Source organism: Temnothorax nylanderi, unplaced genomic scaffold (assembly GCF_030848795.1).
Source record: "Temnothorax nylanderi isolate EJ_2023f unplaced genomic scaffold, tnyl_v1.0 TNYL_tig0450_pilon, whole genome shotgun sequence".
Lineage (NCBI taxonomy): Eukaryota > Metazoa > Arthropoda > Insecta > Hymenoptera > Formicidae > Temnothorax > Temnothorax nylanderi.
In genome coordinates, this window is record NW_027249512.1 from 57,501 (window position 1) to 76,821 (window position 19,321).

A 19,321-nucleotide genomic window follows, 5' to 3' on the forward strand; every position below is an offset into this window, starting at 1 on the left:
GCACTAACTGGTGGATAACTGATTATTGTAACTGATGACAGCACGATCAGTATATTGAAACAAGTTACTGATAAAAGGAACAGTTGTACCAGTTACTGTTAAAAGAACTGGTCAATATTGGTCCAGTTTTATTCAGTTTTATATTGATCAGTAACTGATAGAACTTCCATGTTGTTTGGTTGATCAATTGAATCAATTGCATGAACTTTCACCAGTTCTATAAACTTGCCTGAAGAACATAATCAGTATCTGACAAACCGTTAAAAAAAACTGAGGACCAGTCATTAGTTACTGATGGCAACACTCAGTGTCTAACCAGTTTTTTAGATTAATATAGAAACTGATTATTAAAACTGGGCGTCAACTGAAGAACATAATCAGCATCTGACAAACCGTTAAAAAAACTGAGGACCAGTCATCAGTTACTAATGGCAACACTCAGTGTCTAACCAGTTTTTAGAGTAATGTAGAAACTGATTATTAAAACTGGGTGTCAACTGAAGAATATAATCAGTATCTGACAAACCGTTAAAAAAAACTAAGGTCCAGTCATCAGTTACTGATGACAACACTCAGTGTCTAACCAGTATTGTAGAAACTGATTATTAAAACTGGACGTCAACTGAAAAGCATTACCAGTAACTAACTCTCGTATTCAGTCACTGATAGAACATCACAAGTTACTGATTCAACTTCATCAGTTACTGGTGCAACTGCTCAGTTCTTTTTCTTAAGGGATACAATCATGGTTAAATCATGCAAAAGATCGTGCAAAAAAAGGGGACAAGAAAGAACATCGTAAGTTAATCATAGCAATTTCAATTTCTTGATTGATTCTACGATAATCCGATATCTGACTCTAATTTTGATAATGTTTCAACCATTGTTGTACGTCATGTGCTACAATGTATTATATAGATTTGAAGAAATTAAAATTAATGTCTAAAGGAATGTACGGAATACTTCATTATATTCTTCATATATTAGATATATATATAATATGTGTGTGTGAAATTTATGTTTCAGATGGACAACCTGATCGAGATCGTGCATAACTAAACGCAGTATGAGAATGCGACTTTTCCATTAATCTTCTTCATTATTTGTTTACTTACTACCCGTAAATGCACTAAATTGATGAACGAGCAGTTCTTTGGGTCAATATCGCTCATCTGCGCATCGAGAACGCCTGCGAGATACAATTGGGACCGAACGCCCTGCGGGCTCGGGGCCTTCAGGATTGGAGTCCATCACCATCGTCGACAAGCGCATAGTCGAGCTAGAACGCACAGCCTTCAATGGCATTACGTATTTGTTTGCCGTGAACTTGACACGCAACGCAACGCTAGTATTATTAAATAAATATATGACCAAGATTATTTTATATCAATAAAAATAATAATGTAAAATTATATCAATATAATTTGTTATTTTTTATTGGGTTCTTTTAGGGCGCGTTCGGAAAGATATTAGCGTTAATGACGCACCCTTAATCCTCTCTCTGTTCTGAAATGCCTGTTCTAGACTGGAGGATGATCCTACTCGCGGCTCATCCTAATGAGTAGTGTAGACGGATAAAAATCATTGATTAATTATCCATGATTTCTATCCGTTTACACTACTCACTAGGATGAGCCGCGAGTAGGATCATTCTCCAGTCTAGAACGGGCAAAAACGATAATCCTCTTGAATTCATAAAGTATACATTTTGTTGATAGGAAATAATTCAAAATGAATACTCTAAGAAGTTTTTCCTTCGCGTAAACGGGCTTTTGTAGTAACTTACGATAATTTACTCCGCGTAAACGAGTGAATTGTCGTAAGTTACTACAGAAGTAACGCTCGCGTAAACGTAGTAGTAGTATAAGATCATCTTTAAGTCTGGTCAAAATAAGCAGTCTTAAGACTCCGTCCAGCCAATCAAATGACCGTATTAGCAACTTAAGGCATTACTTAAGACGGTCTTGAAATAAGATCCGACTATGAATACCGCCCATAGAGTCTATTGCGTCGAAGTTGCGACTTACATAGCTATTAATAAGGATCTATGAAATATTTTTTAATCAAACTTAAGGGTTTTTCAGATTGCTGAAAATTAAACTTATGTCAAAGTTGATAAATTCAAAATGGCGGAGCCAATATGACAGATATAAAAATTAATATAATGGTCGAGTTTTTACCTATTCGCTTTATTAACTCTGCCATTTTTAATTTATCAAATTTGACATCAGATAAGTTTTCAGCGACCAGAAAAACCTTTAAATTTGAATAACATAATTAAAAAATACTATAACATTTTATCATAATAAAATTGTTTAATGGTCAATAACATTTTATTATGATAAAATCAAACAAAGTGTGCAATTTAGGAATTTGCACATTGCTTCCTGTCAATTTTTAAGTGTGCAAATTAGAAATTAGCACATTGCTTTTTTTATTGCGCTCACAAAGCTCCTCTATGAGGAAGCTTGTATTTTATTTGATGCATAATTATTAGTAGGGGAGACCGGGGCTAAACCGTCAGTTTTTTTTTCGGTGCCGATTTTTAACAACAAAATAAATAATTTTAGTTAAATGTGGTATACCACTGTAAAGAGTGAACCTTTAGCTACAAAATTTATATAGGAAATTTTTGTCTACGTCGCTTTGTTTAACCGGTATAGAGCAAAAACGACAACGGTGGAAAAATTGAAATCTGAAAAATGCCGGGGTTTAACCGTCACACTGCATTTTCAATACATATACGTACATCTAATCCTGAAAAATGATAGGATACATTTTAATAATTGTTTTTTAAGAGAAAAATATAAAAATTTATTTAAAATATTTATGCGAAACATTATTAAAAAATAGTTACGAGGGTTCCTCTTTCCGCAGAAGTCACTCGCCCGACTTGTTTCACTCCTCGACGTCCGATGACTCTATTCGGTGTCTGAACGGTTGTAATTCCCGTCTCATCCATATTCCATATGCAGTGAGCCTGGAAATGCCCGGAAATGCCTTGGAAATGCATCCGGACTGCTTACTGACGGATTAGCCCCAAACACAAGTTTCAGGTTTGATCGCCCACGAAATATTAGACATCAACGATAATGAAAAAACTACACTGGATTCGTGTTCAGCATGCATTACTCTTTATAATCACGTACCTCGAGATTTGGAGAGCAAATATTATTGCAAATATTACAAAATTTCCACGCGCAGAAAATGTAACTTTCACCTTCCGAAAACACGTTTGCCCTCGTAAAAATCATAACACGGCAGGTAACCTGCCAAAACTCCGTTGGTCACATGGGTACCATAAGCAGCGTTTACAATGTTAATAGCGAGTTCGCACAATATACAGGTTCCGAGATATTTGATTTGACGGTTCAACCCCGTTGACGTTTTAGCCCCGGTCTCCCCTACTTATTTTTCTTCCTCATAGAGAAAGCTTTATGAGCGCAATAAAAAGCAATATGCAAATTCCTAATTTGCACATTTAAAAATGGTGAACAAGCAATGTGCAAATTCCTGATTTGTACACTTTTTTTATTTTTGTATAATTTTTACAGAAATTTTACGGGCTCCATCCTTTTCTGGGTCAAATATTACATTATTCTAGGTAAAATTATAAGGGTATCACTTTTTAATGTATTTTTGTTCACTGGGCAACAAAATTATCGCAACAAAAATTTACGTAAAAAATTTGCCCAACTTCAAATAAGCATAACTCCGCGAAAAATTGTCGTATCTGAAAGATTTTTTTTTTATTTTAAAGGGTGAAGTCTGTATTTTAAGGAACCATTGTTAGATTTTGAATTTAGCCTCCCGCTCTCCCGCCGTTCTTCCAAAAGTAAGGACGTGTTACGTCTCCAAAAAATTGCATACTTTGACACATTCTACGGAGTAGAATGAATTTTTTTCGTAACTATCATGGCAACCATCGTAAAATATGGACTTTTCCCTGCAAATTAAAAAAAAAATTAAGTCTGTACGATTTTTTTTCGCCAAGTTATGGCTTATCAAAGTTACCTATGCATTTTTGTGCATTCAATCACCGCCAACATTAGTATTACCCGATGAACACTACGGGGACGTTATTGGTCGGATTTTGCCTATCGTGTGTGTGTGTGTGTGTGTGTGTGTGTGTGTGTGTGTGTGTGTGTGTGTGTGTGTGTGTTAGCAGAGATTTGGGCACACTGATTTTCATTCAAACGAGGAATTGTTACGATTTTGTCGTTTGTTTTCGAATTAACGATACAATACAGTGATTGCAATACTGTGAAGTTATACTTACAGAAGTAATGTACTGTGAAGTTACTTACTTCAGTATTACAAAACTTCACAGTATTGCAGTCACTGTATTGTATTGCTCATTCGGAACCAAAAGACAAAATCGTAACAATGCCTCGTTTGAATAAAAATTAGTTTGCGCAAATCTCTGCTAACACACACACACATACACGATAGGCAAAATCCGACCAATAACCTCCCCGAAGTGTTCATCGGGTAATACTAATGTTGGCGGTGATTGAATGCACAAAAATGCATAGGTAACTTTAATAAGCCATAACTCGGTGAAAAAAAATCGTACGGACTTAATTTTTTTTTTAATTTGCAGGGAAAAGTCCATATTTTACGATGGTTGCCATGATAGTTACGAAAAAAATTCATTCTACTCCGTAGAATGTGTCAAAGTATGCAATTTTTTGGAGACGTAACACGTCCTTACTTTTGGAAGAACGGCGGGAGGGCGGGAGGCTAAATTCAAAATCTAACAATGGTTCCTTAAAATACAGACTTCACCCTTTAAAATGAAAAAAAAATCTTTCAGATATGACAATTTTTCGCGGAGTTATGCTTATTTGAAGTTGGGCAAATTTTTTACGTAAATTTTTGTTGCGATAATTTTGTTGCCCAGTGTATTTTTGTTCAAATAATGTTAGATATTGTCATAAGAGAGTTATTTCTCAAAAAATTCAAAATTTTGATCGCGTATAAAGCTAGGTCTAATCTTTAATCAACCAAATCTTGAAGAATTATATATAAAATAGGGGTAGAAAAGATTGAAGAATAGGTATAACAGAATCATAAATAGCCCAATATCTCAAAATTGGCGGAAGTTAGAGCTACCACAAACATTTATTAAAAAATTCAAAATTTTATAAAGAAAAAACTCCTTTACCGATTTTATCGCCAAATTCAATACCAATCTTCCTTTAATGATACTCTATCGATTAAAAAAAAAATTAGCTTAATATTTCAAAATTTACGGAAGTTATATACAGCAACCACGGACATCAAATCCGTACATACACACACACACGCACACACACACACAGGGACATTTGATAAAAATGTGATTTTTCAACGTTTTAGAACATTCGGCATAAAAAACTAAAAAAAGGATTTTTTCTTCGGTCTTCTATCCTTATTTCATACATAATTCTTTAAGATTTGGTTAATTAGACCTATAGCTTTATACGCGATCAAAAGTCCATCTACATGGTTTACGAAAACAAAGCTTCCTCTATGAGGAAGCAAAATTACAGCGTACTCTCTTTTTGCAAAAAATATGACAGTTTTTATTTTATATTTTGTAAAAAAATATGATAAGCCGATAAACATCTGGAAAGAAATAGGGGCATCTTATCAAGAGACACGGGCCCGTATTCATAGTCGAACCTCAAGTCGGCACTTAAGACGATCTTGACCAAGGCAGTCTTATCCAATCCAGACCGTCTTGATGTTAGCAGATTTCATAGTCGTGAAATAAGATTATCTTCACGAAGAAGATTTCGCTCAAGGTAATCTTATTTGATTTGAGATCGTACGATCGTACTTGGCGAAGACCGTACTTAAGACAATGCTTATTCTCGATCGGCTGTTTCCGTACTATTTCTGTTGGTTCCTCCAATAAGAATGTCGAATCTTTTATAAAGTGTGTGCACATCTTGTACATCATTAACCAAGACCGTGCCAGGCGGCGCAGTTTGATTATCATTTTGTGTTTAGTCGTAGCTGTTGTCCAGTAATTCTTGAAGTTATAAGTCTATTATAAGTAAGTTATAAGTAAACGATTATTTGTGATAATTATTTATTTTAAGATTTTTTAATCTTAACCATTCTACAATTTTATTTGTAGAATGGCTTCTAAAGAAAAAAGTAGCAAAAGCAAACATTACACATCTATGGAAAAGAAAGTATTTATACAAATACTTGATAAATACAAACATATAATAGAATTAAAGAAAAATGACGGCCCAACATTGAAAGATAAGGACGTTGCATGGGGCGAAATATGCAATGAATTTAATCAATCAACATTAATTTGTCACGAGGTAAGCACTGCCTAAAGAGAAAAAGTAATGATTAATCATTGGTAAACTAATTTCTTTGTCCAGCTGATAGTGCTTAGCATCTAAAGTCGAGTTTATGATTTTAATGACTGTAGCTTTATTATTATTTTTTTTTTTGGTGTTGTTTCTCTCGGTACATACAATTTTATGTGAAATAAAATATATAGTTGATCTTTAAATAATTTTGATAACAGAGAACTGTTCAGCAATTAAAGAAACTGTGGGCAAATCTAAAGCAATGTCAACGAGAAGCATTAACAAAGGAGAAACAATCACTTATGGCAACGGGTGGAGGACCACAGGAGGCAAAAACAGAAGTTGATCCTGATATTGCCAACATTGCACCCCATTTGATGAAAACCGCACCAGTATTATTTTCATCTAATATGACGGAAGAAGAAATTAATGGTATATTATATATTAATTAACTGTTAGACTTTTAGACTTTAGAATAAAGTTTTCGTATATTTTTTAAGAATATTTTTTAACTCTTATACTACAGGTCACCAAAAGTAAGACATTGTCGTATGTACCGTATGTTAAAGTTAATGCTAAGCTGTCTCAGCAACACATGCTTTTGATATATCAAACATGAATATGAACTTTCATTATTTCGTGCATTTCAGATAAACGTGAGTTTGTATTTGATATCATGTCTGACGAAGGTGTAGAAGTATTATTTAATAATGAAAAGGAACATGTGATAAACATAGATGATATAGAAAGCACTACTGTTTCGCAAGGTATTATTTTAAAAAATTTTTATTATATATTTATCCATTAAAGCGTATTTCTTTGACTACGACAAGTACAAAATACAATTGCAACACTATCTTTTTATGTTTTGTAGACACAGTTACTATTGCAGAAGGTTGTAATAAAGAACTGATGACATCACACAGTACAGATATGTTAAAAGTACATTTAAATAATGATATGAAAAAACCACGTGTTTTTAAACGAAAGAGAAAAGATTTGCTGGAAGTATCAAATGAAGAAGAGGAATTACGAATACAAAGATTAAAAAATATTATAAAACAAGAAGAAACATTAGCAAACATTAAGTTAAAACACGAAGAAAAAATAACACTTATGAAAGAAGAGCATTTAAAATTATTTAACGATTTGCAATTAAACCATTTAAAAGAAATACAAAAAATAGAAATAGGAATAAAGAAATCAAAGCTCAAAAGTACCGAATTAGATAAGGAAAATATGGACTTATCCGTAAAAAAATAAATTATACTGCTATAAGAAAAGACAGTCCCTGTTAATGTTAATGTTAGAATGTTAAAGCCTGAACACAGACTTTTGCATTTATGTTATGCAAAAGTCTGTGCTCCCCACTTTAGTCAGTTGCGTGTAATAAAGTACAACCATGTACAAATTATATACATTTTATTTTATTTTTATTTTCTTTTGTTTAATTTTATTTTGCTCTAAATATTAGTATTATGTACTAATATGTAATTACTAATGTAACGTTTTTTTTTTATATTAACAATGTAAGTATGTAATGAAATGTTCTTTCTACAATTAAAAAATATGACGATATTCAATATAACATTGTAATGATATTATGTAATGTTTTGTTTTTTATTTAAAAATAATATTACGTTTATATGGTACAAAAATAAAGTATGTTTTAAATAATACAATAAATTGTATTCATATTTTATGCATCTTTTATTTAACTTATTTTATATGCAGCAACACATGTTCATACAAATATATTTTACAAAATATTTACAAATATATTTTGCAAAATTATTGTCGAAGTCAAACATTTAATCTGAACATTCGTTCGATAATAGCATTTCGCACAAGAAAGCCGTCTCCTGGTTGCCAGTGAGGTGGAAGTGGCGGAACTTCGTCATCTTGATTTATATTTTCTACTTCTTCTTCTTCTACTTCCATAATATCATTATATATTAGCGAGAGATTGTGAAGGACAGCGCATGCTATAACAATTGTTGTAGATGTTATTAATTTTGTTTGAAGACCTCTTGATAAGCAAGGGAATCTACGTTTCCAAATTCCAAAGACCCTTTCGACGATTCTTCGTGTTTTCCCATGAATTATATTATAACTGTAACAAAAATACAATCAATTATATATATTTGTACTAGTATTATTATTGCTAGAATTGTAATTTTAAATTATATGTATACCTTTCTTTTTCATCACTGATAGGATTATTAATTGGTGTCAATAAAAATGGTAAAGAAGGGTAACCACCATCTCCGACTAGCATCCCGTCTAATTCACGTTGTCTGTATCGCATGTATATACGTGAATTTTGAAATATACGACTATCATGCTCACTTCCTGGCCATTCTGGAACTATATCTAAAAACTCAGTATGTGGGCCAACAACAGCCTGCAAAATATATATTAACTAAATTTTAATAAAATATTAATTTAAAAAATGTTATATATAAAAAATATAATATATATGAATATAATTCCAAGGAGAACAAAAAAATGTCTAATTTTCATTACTTTAAAATTAAATTAAAACTGTTAAAATACTTACTTGAACATTTAACGAAAAATATCCTTTTCGATTTCTAAATATTTCATCAATGGCTTGAAATCTGGTATGTGTCAGTCGAATATGCGTGCAATCGATTGCTCCACTGATAGAAGGTAAACCTATAGCTCCAACACGTCCAAGCTCTTCAAATAAACGTTTATTTTCAATCCTTTTTACAGCTGATAGTGGCATCTTGATGTATACATTAATATGACTGGCTAACAGAGTTGACACTCGAAAAATAATTCTTGAGATTGTAGGTTGCGATACTTTTATTACATCTCCCATGACAAGCTATAAAAATATATATTTATACATATTTACATATTTTTACCTTATATAAAAGATTTTTAATATTTATATAATTGTGAATTTAATTAAACTGTAACACAATTTCATTACTAACCTGAAAACTTGCTGTTGCATAAAATCGTAAAGAAATTAATAATTGAAAAACTGGTGTTATTGGTAAACCACGATTGTTAATTTTTGAAAGTCCTTCTTCTATTAACGGTAAAATACCAAACATAATTGAATTTTTTGCAAAACGGAATCTTTTTTTGAATTCCGATTCATTATAAAACTCGAAAGGATTTTCACCATCGCGGATATATCGTTTCGGAACACGAATTTGCACTTCTTCATCTTCGCTTGACAAATTAATGTCCTCTATTTCACTAATATTTATCATATCCATTATGTACACATCTATTCTGACACTGCAAGAGCTTGCTTAAGTCACCTTCCAACTTGACTTGGCGAAGATCGTCTTATTTAACAACATATATGTCAAATAAGATGATCTTAAATGACTATGAATTCATAACTAATAAGATAGTCTTAAGTATATGCTTATGTAAAATAAGATGTGTTTAAGTATGAATCATGTCAAGACGTTTTGAAACAAGATCGTCTTCGATAAGCTTTAACTTGAGATTTTGCTCAAATCCCGCCTTATTTTTTGACTATGAATCTAGAGGTCGTCTTAAGATCAAACTTAAGGCGGACTTAAAAATAAGTTCTGACTATGAATACGGGCCACGGTAGTGTCTCGCGCCAAGTATACGCGAAGCGAGACCGCACCGTTACTCTTTTACGCGACGCGACAAGTTACGAGCACTCGATATTATTAGATTTCAATAACCGCTCAATCGATCAAGTTCTAAGTAGACCCAATCGATAGCTTGGGTTTGAATTATGTAATAAAAGTATTTTTATTTTTCCGCTACGTGTGCCCTACGAGCGGAGATATCGCGACGCAAAGTCCGAATCTGATAATTTTACAATACGGACTTTTTTTAAGATACGTCGTTCTCATGTCGATCGTTCTCAGAATGTCACTTTCACGCTTTTGAGTACAGATGGCTCTGATCCGATAAATACGCGCGCGTTCTTATCGATCCAGTAGGTAAATATATCAGGTCGATATAGACTTACCGGCCAGGAGAGGAAGATTTCTATCATATATGTATGTTACAGTTAAAACCCGAAATCCGTCAAAACCCGAATTTACTATAAATTCTAGTTTTAACTAAGCCAGCTCGGCAATTCGCGTTCTATAACTGAAATAATTTAGTTAAAACTAGAATTGACTGATTGCTCTTAGTGAATTCGCGTTTTAACTGAAATAATTCAGTTAAAACTAGAATTAACCGACCGCTTTAGTAAATTCGCGGTCTAACGTGTTTCTCTTACAGTCAAAACGCGAAATCCCTTAATCGGCAATGCTATACATTATGTGTTACGCCCAAACACCGAAATCGCTCAGTGAGCGAAAAAAACATCCACAACGCGTTGTGGACGATGCTGATCATCCAAAGACCGAAATGAGATATTTTTTCGGTGTGGTTGTTTTTATTATCCACAACGCGATGTGTGCATTTGAGAAACGTCCACGACGCGTTCTGCATAACTTGCATGTACTTTAAATAGTTTAAATTATAGATGCGAGGTCCACGCTGCCTACCGGCGGAGGTGGGTGCGGGAGGGGGGGCCGAAGGCCCCCCCTTGCACTCCCCCCGCGTGTGTGTGTGTGTGTGTGTGTGTGTGTGTGTGTGTGTGTGTGAGTGACGCGCTTTAAAAGTATTTAAGTGTTTAAAGCGCCCCACTGACCTACGTGGGTTAGATGACGCGCTTTACAAGTTTTCAAGTGTATAAAGCGCCCCACTGACCTACGTGGGTTAGATGACGCGCTTTAAACACTTAAATACTTTTAAAGCGCGTCACTCACACACACACACACACACACACACACACACACACACACACACGCGGGGGGAGTGCAAGGGGGGGCCTTCGGCCCCCCCTCCCGCACCCACCTCCGCCGGTAGGCAGCGTGGACCTCGCATCTATAATTTAAACTATTTAAAGTACATGCAAGTTATGCAGAACGCGTCGTGGACGTTTCTCAAATGCACACATCGCGTTGTGGATAATAAAAACAACCACACACCGAAAAAATATCTCATTTCGGTCTTTGGATGATCAGCACCGTCCACAACGCTTTGTGGATGTTCTTTTCGCTCACTGAGCGATTTCGGTGTTTGGGCGTAACATATGTATAATATTCACTAAATAAAAATTAAGATTCTTGCATTATAATTATATTGAAATAATGCTGATTGATGATGTTTATTATTATTACGGTCAGGTTATATTGGTTTTGTAACTTATTTCGTAACATAGGTTAGTGACGCGCTTTAAACACTTAAATACTTTTAAAGCGCGTCACTCACACACACACACACACACACACACACACACACACACACACACACACACACACACACACACACGCGCGGGGGGGTGCAAGGGGGGCCTTCGGCCCCTCCTCCCGCACCCACCTCCGCCGGTAGGCAGCGTGGACCTCGCTTTATAATTTAAAGTACATGCAAGTTATGCAGAACGCGAATTCACTAAGAGCAATCAGTCAATTCTAGTTTTAACTAAATTATTTTAGTTAAAACGCGAATTTACTAAAGCGGTCGGTTAATTCTAGTTTTAACTGAATTATTTCAGTTAAAACGCGAATTCACTAAGAGCAATCAGTCAATTCTAGTTTTAACTAAATTATTTCAGTTAGAACGCGAATTGCCGAGCTGGCTTAGTTAAAACTAGAATTTACTAGTAAATTCGGGTTTTGACGGATTTCGGGTTTTGACTGTAACATATATATTCTCTTTGCAATTGGCGCAATTTAAAGATTTCACATCTTTTTTTGAAATACATATTACTTGGGTTGAGTTAGATAACTCGCAATTTTGTGAATTATTTTGTTAGGGAGAAATAAAGCTACTACTATTTTAGTAGAGGAGCTAGCTCCATTTTTTTCGTGATTATTTCGGTACTTATGAAACTTTTTGTGGTGATTCAGAATGTTATTCAATGATCAAAGCTCCGGGGACTGACAAAAAAGTGGGTCGCTTTGGGTGGTATAGCCACCCACTTGTGCAAATAAATTTTTTTTTTCAAGTCATTTCGGTATGTCAGTCATTTTGCACCATAATTCTTTGATATATTCTATGACTATTAGCATAATTGACTGACAAAAAAGCAGGTCGCTTGTGGGTGGTAGGGCCGCCCAAAAATGTCATTTTTCTTTTTCAAATTATTTCGGTATGTCAGTCATTTTGCACCATAATTCTTTGATATATTCTATGACTATTAGGATAATTGACTGACAAAAAAGCGGGTCGCTTGTGGGTGGTAGGGCCGCCCAAAAATGTCATTTTTTTTTTAATTATTTTGGTATGTCAGTCATTTTGCACCATAATTCTTTGATATATTCTATGACTATTAGGATAATTGACTGACAAAAAAATGGGTCGCTTGTGAGTGGTAGGGCCGCCCAAAAATGTTTACGTTACGTTGTTACGTTATGTTTAAGAGAAAAAAAGAGAAAAAAATCGGTAGTCAAACAATTATATTATGATTTTTAAATAATGTTACAGAATCGAGTGACGACCTTTCTGAGGATGAAGATGACCTAAATGATTGTGACAAATACGATGAAGAAGAAGAAGAAGATTCCTAGTTTTTTTATTTATTTTTTATGATCATGATTCAATGCTATTTTTCATTACTTTTTCTGTTTTGATTACATAATAAATGATTGTAAAAAAAGATATTGGCTTCAGTTTACGATGTACTTTTAATTATTTATTTGAGTAATGAAAAGACAATAAGAATTAAAATGAGTCCTGATGACCATCAATGGTGAATTTAAAGAAGGAAAAAATTCATAAGTCACAAACTGTGGAATTTACAATATTTATCATAAAATATTGTAACATCCACAGTTTGTGACTTATGAATTTTTTCCTTCTTTAAATTTTATCATAAAATATTGTAAATTCCACAGTTTGTGACTTATGAATTTTTTCCTTCTTTAAATTCACCATTGATGGTCATCAGGACTTATTTTAATTCTTATTGTCTTTTCATTACTCAAATAAATAATTAAAAGTACATGGTAAACTGAAGCCAATATCTTTTTTTACGGTCATTTATTATATAATCAAAACAGAAAAAGTAATGAAAAATAGCATTGAAACATGATCATAAAAAATAAATAAAAAAACTAGGAATCTTCTTCTTCTTCTTCATCGTATTTGTCACAATCATTTAGGTCATCTTCATCCTCAGAAAGGTCGTCACTCGATTCTGTAACATTATTTAAAAATCATGATATGATTGTTTGACTACTGATTTTTTTCTCTTTTTTTCTCTTAAACATAACGTGACAACGTAACGTAAACATTTTTGGGCGGCCCTACCACTGACAAGCGACCCATTTTTTTGTCAGTCAATTATCCTAATAGTCATAGAATATATCAAAGAATTATGGTGCAAAATGACTGACATACCGAAATAATTAAAAAAAATGACATTTTTGGGCGGCCCTACCACCCACAAGCGACCCGCTTTTTTGTCAGTCAATTATACTAATAGTCATAGAATATATCAAAAAATTATGGTGCAAAATGACTGACATACCGAAATAACTTGAAAAAAAAATTTTTTTGCACAAGTAGGTGGCTATACCACCCAAAGCGACCCACTTTTTTGTCAGTCCCCGGAGCTTTGATCATTGAATGACATTCTGAATCACCACAAAAAGTTTCATAAGTACCGAAATAATCACGAAAAAATGGAGCTAGCTCCCCTACTATTTAGGATTTTTGTATTTAAGGCTCAGTTACAATGAGAAAAATAAGGAATAAGATAAAGGAATAAGGAATAAGGCATGTTGCATCTCACTTTAATGTACATGTACTGAAGTGAGATGCGACATTCCCTTATTCCTTATTCCTTTATCTTATTCCTTAATTTTCTCATTGTGACTGAGCCCTTACATCATACATTGCGCGTGTACTTGGCGCCTTTTTTTTTACCTTTTTTGAAAAAGGTAATTTGGAGTACACTTCAAGCGCGCGATAGATTATAGTTTAATGTCATATGTCAGAGTTGCGGCGACTGGATTATAAAGATCTATCGGCTAAGCCGTAATGCAATTCGATATGGTGAAGATAAGGCGGCGAACACGTAGGAGATTAATGAATTAAGCGATATCGGACGTAGTCTGAATGGAACACTTGACGGGGAACGATTCTCGTGCATAACTTGTTCATAATGCTGCTGCGATTTGCGGTAAGAACGGTAATTTTGAAATATTGCATTGACAAAAAGATATAAAAAAGTTATACCGATATAGCAATTATGTAAAATATTGTAGCGGAGAGAAAATTAACTAAAAAAGTAGTTTTTTAAAATTGCACAATCATGAAATTAGAATGCTTACTTGATTGTTTACCTGCTTTCCAGCTTTCAGACAGAATGCGACTCTCACTGTCTTGTATGCTTGTATTTTCGTGCAATATTTCCATAGTGTTCTCCATGAGTAAGTCTTCCATAATCTAAAATATCGGAATTAAATATGATGAAAGGATATAGATTAAACCGTACGTTATATGAATAAAAGTAATTAAAGTTCTTAAGATAAACATTTAAACTAAACTATAAACAAAATCTGTAAGTATTCTTCAATGCTTTGCCTTTAACGAAATATATAAATTGTATAAAATTGTATAAAAGAATACGAATAATTTTCCAGGAATATTTTAAATGAGTAAAATTGTTATTATTATTTTTAAATAAAAATAAAATTTATAACAAATTTTCCGGAATGGAAAATTTCTCCATCGAAAGATTCTATTAAATAGATTTCTATCGAAAACACATAATGCTGTAGTAAATTTAATGATTCATCGTAGTCGATGTAACGAAACATCCTAGCTGGTCACTGTTGGAGCACAATAACTGTGGTAATTCCAACAGCGATCGCATTATCGGCGGCAAAAATGCGAGCCTCGGCGCATATCCTTGGATCGCGAGAATAGGATACAGCATGCCTAACGCGCCTGGCACATTAAGCTACAGATGTGGCGGCACGATCATCAATCGACAATACATAGTCACGGCTGCCCATTGCGTGGTAAATCTACCCGAAAAGTACGTATAAATATCATTAAAAGAAAAGTAAGGAAATAAAACCTTTACTATATATATTAACAAGTGCGCTCAGCGTTCAATCAAAGATAATTATTTTTAGTCCTTGAGATGGGAAGGGACTCGGCGCCCTGGTGGAAAAATATCTCAGAATTTTTCATATTATTAATTAGAATTTCTATAAAAATTTTCAGATTTTCTTAGAATCGAATGCTCAGAATTATTCAGATTTTTTTATACAAATTTTATACGAACGTTTTTCAGAAAAACTGAGACAAAATAATAATAAAATATTTCAGATTTTTCCCGCCAACATATCTTTGTAAAAATTTGAATAAATATAAGAGAATTTGTGCAATTTGTCAGAAATTTTCGTACATACGGAAATATTCCGAAAATTTTTATCCAATTATTTCTAAAAGTATCTGAGAAATTTTATATATATTTTTAGAATTTTTTATAAGTCTAAATTTTTATAAAATTTCTGGGAAAATATAAGAAATTTTTTCACCAGAGTGACAGAGTGACATTGTACGATTTCGTAGTTTTGTTATCTCTTTTAGAAGAGAAGTATCGAAGAGACGTTCCAGATAATTTGATAATTTTTTATCAGAAAAATTATTACGGAATATAATAAATTATATTCTATAATTTGACTTTTTGTTATTTAATATACATAAATCTAAGTTTCAAGGTGGGTGGAATTCGTTTGGGCGAGCACAACACCCTGACTGATTCTGACTGCGAGCAGGGATATTGCGCGGAGCCAGTGCAGGATTTCCTGCCCGAATCAGTAATCGTTCACAAGGATTACAACAATCCGATGTACAAGAATGACATAGCGATAGTGCGGTTGAACAAGCCAGTGGTTTACAACGGTGAGTTCATCAATTAATCCGTCTTCAGTCAACTCCAGTCGATCTCATCTGCTGCTTTCGAAAGTAAAATTGCTGTTCTTTCTTTATGATTTATACACAGAGCACGTGAGGCCAATTTGCATGATGAGTGGTAAACTCCTCAAAAAGAACTTTATCGGCGAGACGGCAGAAGTCGCCGGTTGGGGAATTTACGATATCAGTAAGGCATTTAAGCTAATCTAAGCTAAGTACTTAAATTTTATATTTGTTTCGTATCTTTTCCCATCTGGCACGTTGTATACATAAAATAAGATAATTTTCATTGGAGAGATAGTTTTGTTTTTCTTTCTATTTCGACTGGAGAAGCTCCAAAAAGTGGATCAAAATGATTTCTGATAAATATTCAATGTCAGTTCTTCATGGATTTGTGATTGTTGGATTAAGGAGATCCTGTAGCGAGAAGGCCGACCTTCCTCGATGTCGATAATGTCAACATTTTTAATCCTGTTTTCTCTATATCTGTCCTTGTCTAACTATAGTAAATATAGTAATCTGTCCTTGTTCGATCGCTGCGCCATCTGTCGCTACACGCAATACTGCTTATCCTATCAACCTGGATGTGCTTTTGCACATATAAAAGTTAAAAGCATGCAACTTTTTTTCTAGGCTTTTAATCTTAGTTCAAATTGTATGATATTGTTCTTAAGGGGGTATAACACCTTTGAGCATGAAATTTAACCTTTTTTTTCACGATTTTTTTTAACATATAAGGAATAGAGCAATCGAAAATCGGCTTTAAGGGGTCTTTTTATTATACATTAAAGATGTAAAAAAAATTTTTTGTATATAAAATTATTCGTATATAAAATATACACCCTGTCAAAAGAGGCCGTGTGCGTCCAGCTGGTGTACACGATTTCGGCTGACTGGTATGACCTAGAACATAAATCCAAAAAAATTCTTAATCTGTGATAGATTGGCTATGGAGGTACATAGGATTTTTGAAAAATACTGATTTTTGCGAAATTGACACTAATTTAAACAAAAGTGTCCAAATTTACACTGAAAAATCGTGTATAAAATTGGTTCCCAAAAAAAAAACTAACAATCCAATTTAAAAACGGCTATGTACCTCCATAGCCAATCTATCACAGATTAAGAATTTTTTTGGATTTCTGTTCTAGGTCATACCAGTCAGCCGAAATCGTGTACACCAGCTGGACGCACACGGCCTCTTTTGACAGGGTGTATATTTTATATACGAATAATTTTATATATATACAAAAAAATTTTTTTTTACATCTTTAATGTATAATAAAAAGACCCCTTAAAGCCGATTTTCGATTGCTCTATTCCTTATATGTTAAAAAAAATCGTGAAAAAAAAGGTTAAATTTCATGCTCAAAGGTGTTATACCCCCTTAAGTGTTTTCCCTAGAGGGAAAACGCTTGTATCTCATTTTGTATATATAAACTGCAGTATTTTTGTATAAGTAAATATTGTCGTCAGTGACAGCTCTATGTGCCCAAATTTTTAATTTTTTTTTCGTTTTTGATGTAAAACCGACCCTAGCCCTCTACATTTTTGTGCGTGCTTTAATTCTATACAAGAATTTTGCAATTCCGTAAACCCAATTAAAAGTTGTATGCTTTTAACTAAATGTCGGTAATTACTGCCACTATAGGATCCCCCCTTAATTCTCTCATATTTGCCTTAATGCCTCATATTTGTTTAATTTAAATCTCCAATCTCTAGAGATTTTAATAAGATTTACAAGTTATTTTCGTTATCGATAGATGACCCGAAGCCTAGCACGATCTTGCAGACGGTCAAGCTGCCGGTCGTCGAGATGGATAGATGTGTGATGGCTTTCAGAAGTTATGCGGATGTATCGGAGAACCAGCAGATGTGTGTGGGCGGCGTCCCGGGTCAGGATTCCTGCGGCGGTGATAGCGGCGGGCCCCTGATGAAAGTGGAGAGCCTGGACGGGCCTCCGAAATATTACTTTATCGGCATCGTTTCCTTCGGTACAAAGTCCTGCGGTGCCTCCAAGACGCCTGCCGTTTATAGCAGGGTCGCCGCATACACTACGTGGATCTTGAACAACATGGTCCCATGAAGATAGCTCTAATTGTAGAGAAAACAAAACTATAATCTACTTGGTAAACCTTTTATTTCATCGAGATATCGGCAGATAATTTCGTATTTAGTTTTATTTAAAAACGCAATTGTTTTTTATTTGGAATAGTCTAAGTACATCTGAATCTCGTAATTGTGATGAGCATGCTTGTCATTGATACTCTTATCAATATGAAAAGTAAATCTGTAATAAATGCATATTGGTCGCGCTGTTATTCAAGGTAATTTATAACTGAAACGAAACAATTGTAAAAATAAAGATTTTTAAATGGAAACTCAAACAGGATTTTCCCATTCTGCAAGCTTTCAACTATTCATGAAAGTAATTATTTCGTAAAACTGATTAGAAAAATCAGATCCGGTAGGAAATTTTTAATCTCGCAAGATTTAAAACTGTTCAAGTGACTCATTTAATTATGCGCGGAGGCAATTAACCAGCAAAGAAACGTGAGAATTAATTTCAGTCTAATTCGATTGGAATTTTGATTGAACTCAAAACGTATTCCTGACTTAAACAAACTTATATTTTTTAGAATCGAATCTTTGTGGAGACGCAATCGCAACATTCGACCTTTCCGCGAGATTCGTGTCGTATATGGTATATTACTGAATACTCGGCGAAGTCAGGATGTTCCCGCTTCGTATTACTAGATCTAGATTGCATCGATTTACACACGTAATATCGTCGAGCTGTTTTTCTCCACGTTTGCCGAGGATGGAATCACTTTTCCGCGGAAGCACGTCAATGCGCTCGTAATCACTTGCAACTGCAGCAATTAAATATGAAACACTAACAATAATTTCTTCCATGAATTTTTAGAATGATAAAGTGTTCCCTCCTTTTACGACGTGGAACCTAGAACGGCTAGAACAAAAGTTTTAAGCCGTAGAATCTAATGAAGTTTTTGATACACGCCTGGCAAACCTGGCGATTGCTGTTT

General features: G+C 33.9%; 3 protein-coding genes and 1 long non-coding RNA gene across 4 annotated transcripts in view; 3 read left to right on the forward strand and 1 right to left on the reverse strand.

Moving 5' to 3' along the window:
* The window catches only part of LOC139782908 (uncharacterized), a 2,980-nt gene extending 1,568 nt beyond the window's left edge, over positions 1–1,412 (forward strand). Inside the window, exons 3-4 of the long non-coding RNA XR_011721054.1 lie at positions 1–798; positions 1,027–1,412. The exon at positions 1–798 is cut by the window's left edge and continues 208 nt beyond it. This is a non-coding gene — a long non-coding RNA (uncharacterized lncRNA). The remainder of the gene's footprint in view (positions 799–1,026) is intronic.
* A 3,155-nt stretch (positions 1,413–4,567) lies between these two features.
* On the forward strand, positions 4,568–7,992 carry LOC139782911 (uncharacterized). The gene is made up of 4 exons (XM_071721989.1): positions 4,568–6,323; positions 6,536–6,749; positions 6,968–7,084; positions 7,192–7,992. Exons 1-4 carry the CDS (start codon positions 6,129–6,131, stop codon positions 7,578–7,580), a joined length of 915 nt encoding a protein of 304 aa, XP_071578090.1. The 5' UTR covers positions 4,568–6,128; the 3' UTR covers positions 7,581–7,992.
* Positions 7,993–8,003: 11 nt separating this feature from the next.
* On the reverse strand, positions 8,004–9,712 carry LOC139782910 (putative nuclease HARBI1). Its single transcript, XM_071721988.1, has 4 exons — positions 9,284–9,712; positions 8,878–9,171; positions 8,513–8,721; positions 8,004–8,430 (listed from the first exon to the last, which is right to left on the reverse strand). The coding sequence occupies exons 1-4, from the start codon at positions 9,572–9,574 to the stop codon at positions 8,121–8,123; spliced, it is 1,104 nt and encodes a 367-aa protein (XP_071578089.1). The 5' UTR covers positions 9,575–9,712; the 3' UTR covers positions 8,004–8,120.
* A 4,457-nt stretch (positions 9,713–14,169) lies between these two features.
* LOC139782916 (CLIP domain-containing serine protease B4-like) lies at positions 14,170–18,772 on the forward strand. The gene is made up of 5 exons (XM_071722002.1): positions 14,170–14,776; positions 15,150–15,387; positions 16,072–16,262; positions 16,363–16,461; positions 18,038–18,772. The coding sequence occupies exons 1-5, from the start codon at positions 14,659–14,661 to the stop codon at positions 18,358–18,360; spliced, it is 969 nt and encodes a 322-aa protein (XP_071578103.1). The 5' UTR covers positions 14,170–14,658; the 3' UTR covers positions 18,361–18,772.
* Positions 18,773–19,321: the final 549 nt, after the last annotated feature.

Coding starts and splice junctions, on each gene's coding strand:
- LOC139782911 (XM_071721989.1), top strand. CDS start 6,129: ATGGCTTCTAAAGAAAAAAGTAGCAAAAGCAAACATTACACATCTATG. Junction 6,324..6,535: donor CAACATTAATTTGTCACGAG/GTAAGCACTGCC, acceptor TTTTGATAACAG/AGAACTGTTCAGCAATTAAA. Junction 7,085..7,191: donor AAGCACTACTGTTTCGCAAG/GTATTATTTTAA, acceptor TATGTTTTGTAG/ACACAGTTACTATTGCAGAA.
- LOC139782910 (XM_071721988.1), bottom strand. CDS start 9,574: ATGGATATGATAAATATTAGTGAAATAGAGGACATTAATTTGTCAAGC. Junction 8,722..8,877: donor ATTTTTCGTTAAATGTTCAA/GTAAGTATTTTA, acceptor TATATTTTGCAG/GCTGTTGTTGGCCCACATAC. Junction 8,431..8,512: donor ATCAGTGATGAAAAAGAAAG/GTATACATATAA, acceptor TTTTTGTTACAG/TTATAATATAATTCATGGGA.
- LOC139782916 (XM_071722002.1), top strand. CDS start 14,659: ATGAAATTAGAATGCTTACTTGATTGTTTACCTGCTTTCCAGCTTTCA. Junction 15,388..16,071: donor GTGGTAAATCTACCCGAAAA/GTACGTATAAAT, acceptor CATAAATCTAAG/TTTCAAGGTGGGTGGAATTC. Junction 16,263..16,362: donor CAAGCCAGTGGTTTACAACG/GTGAGTTCATCA, acceptor ATTTATACACAG/AGCACGTGAGGCCAATTTGC.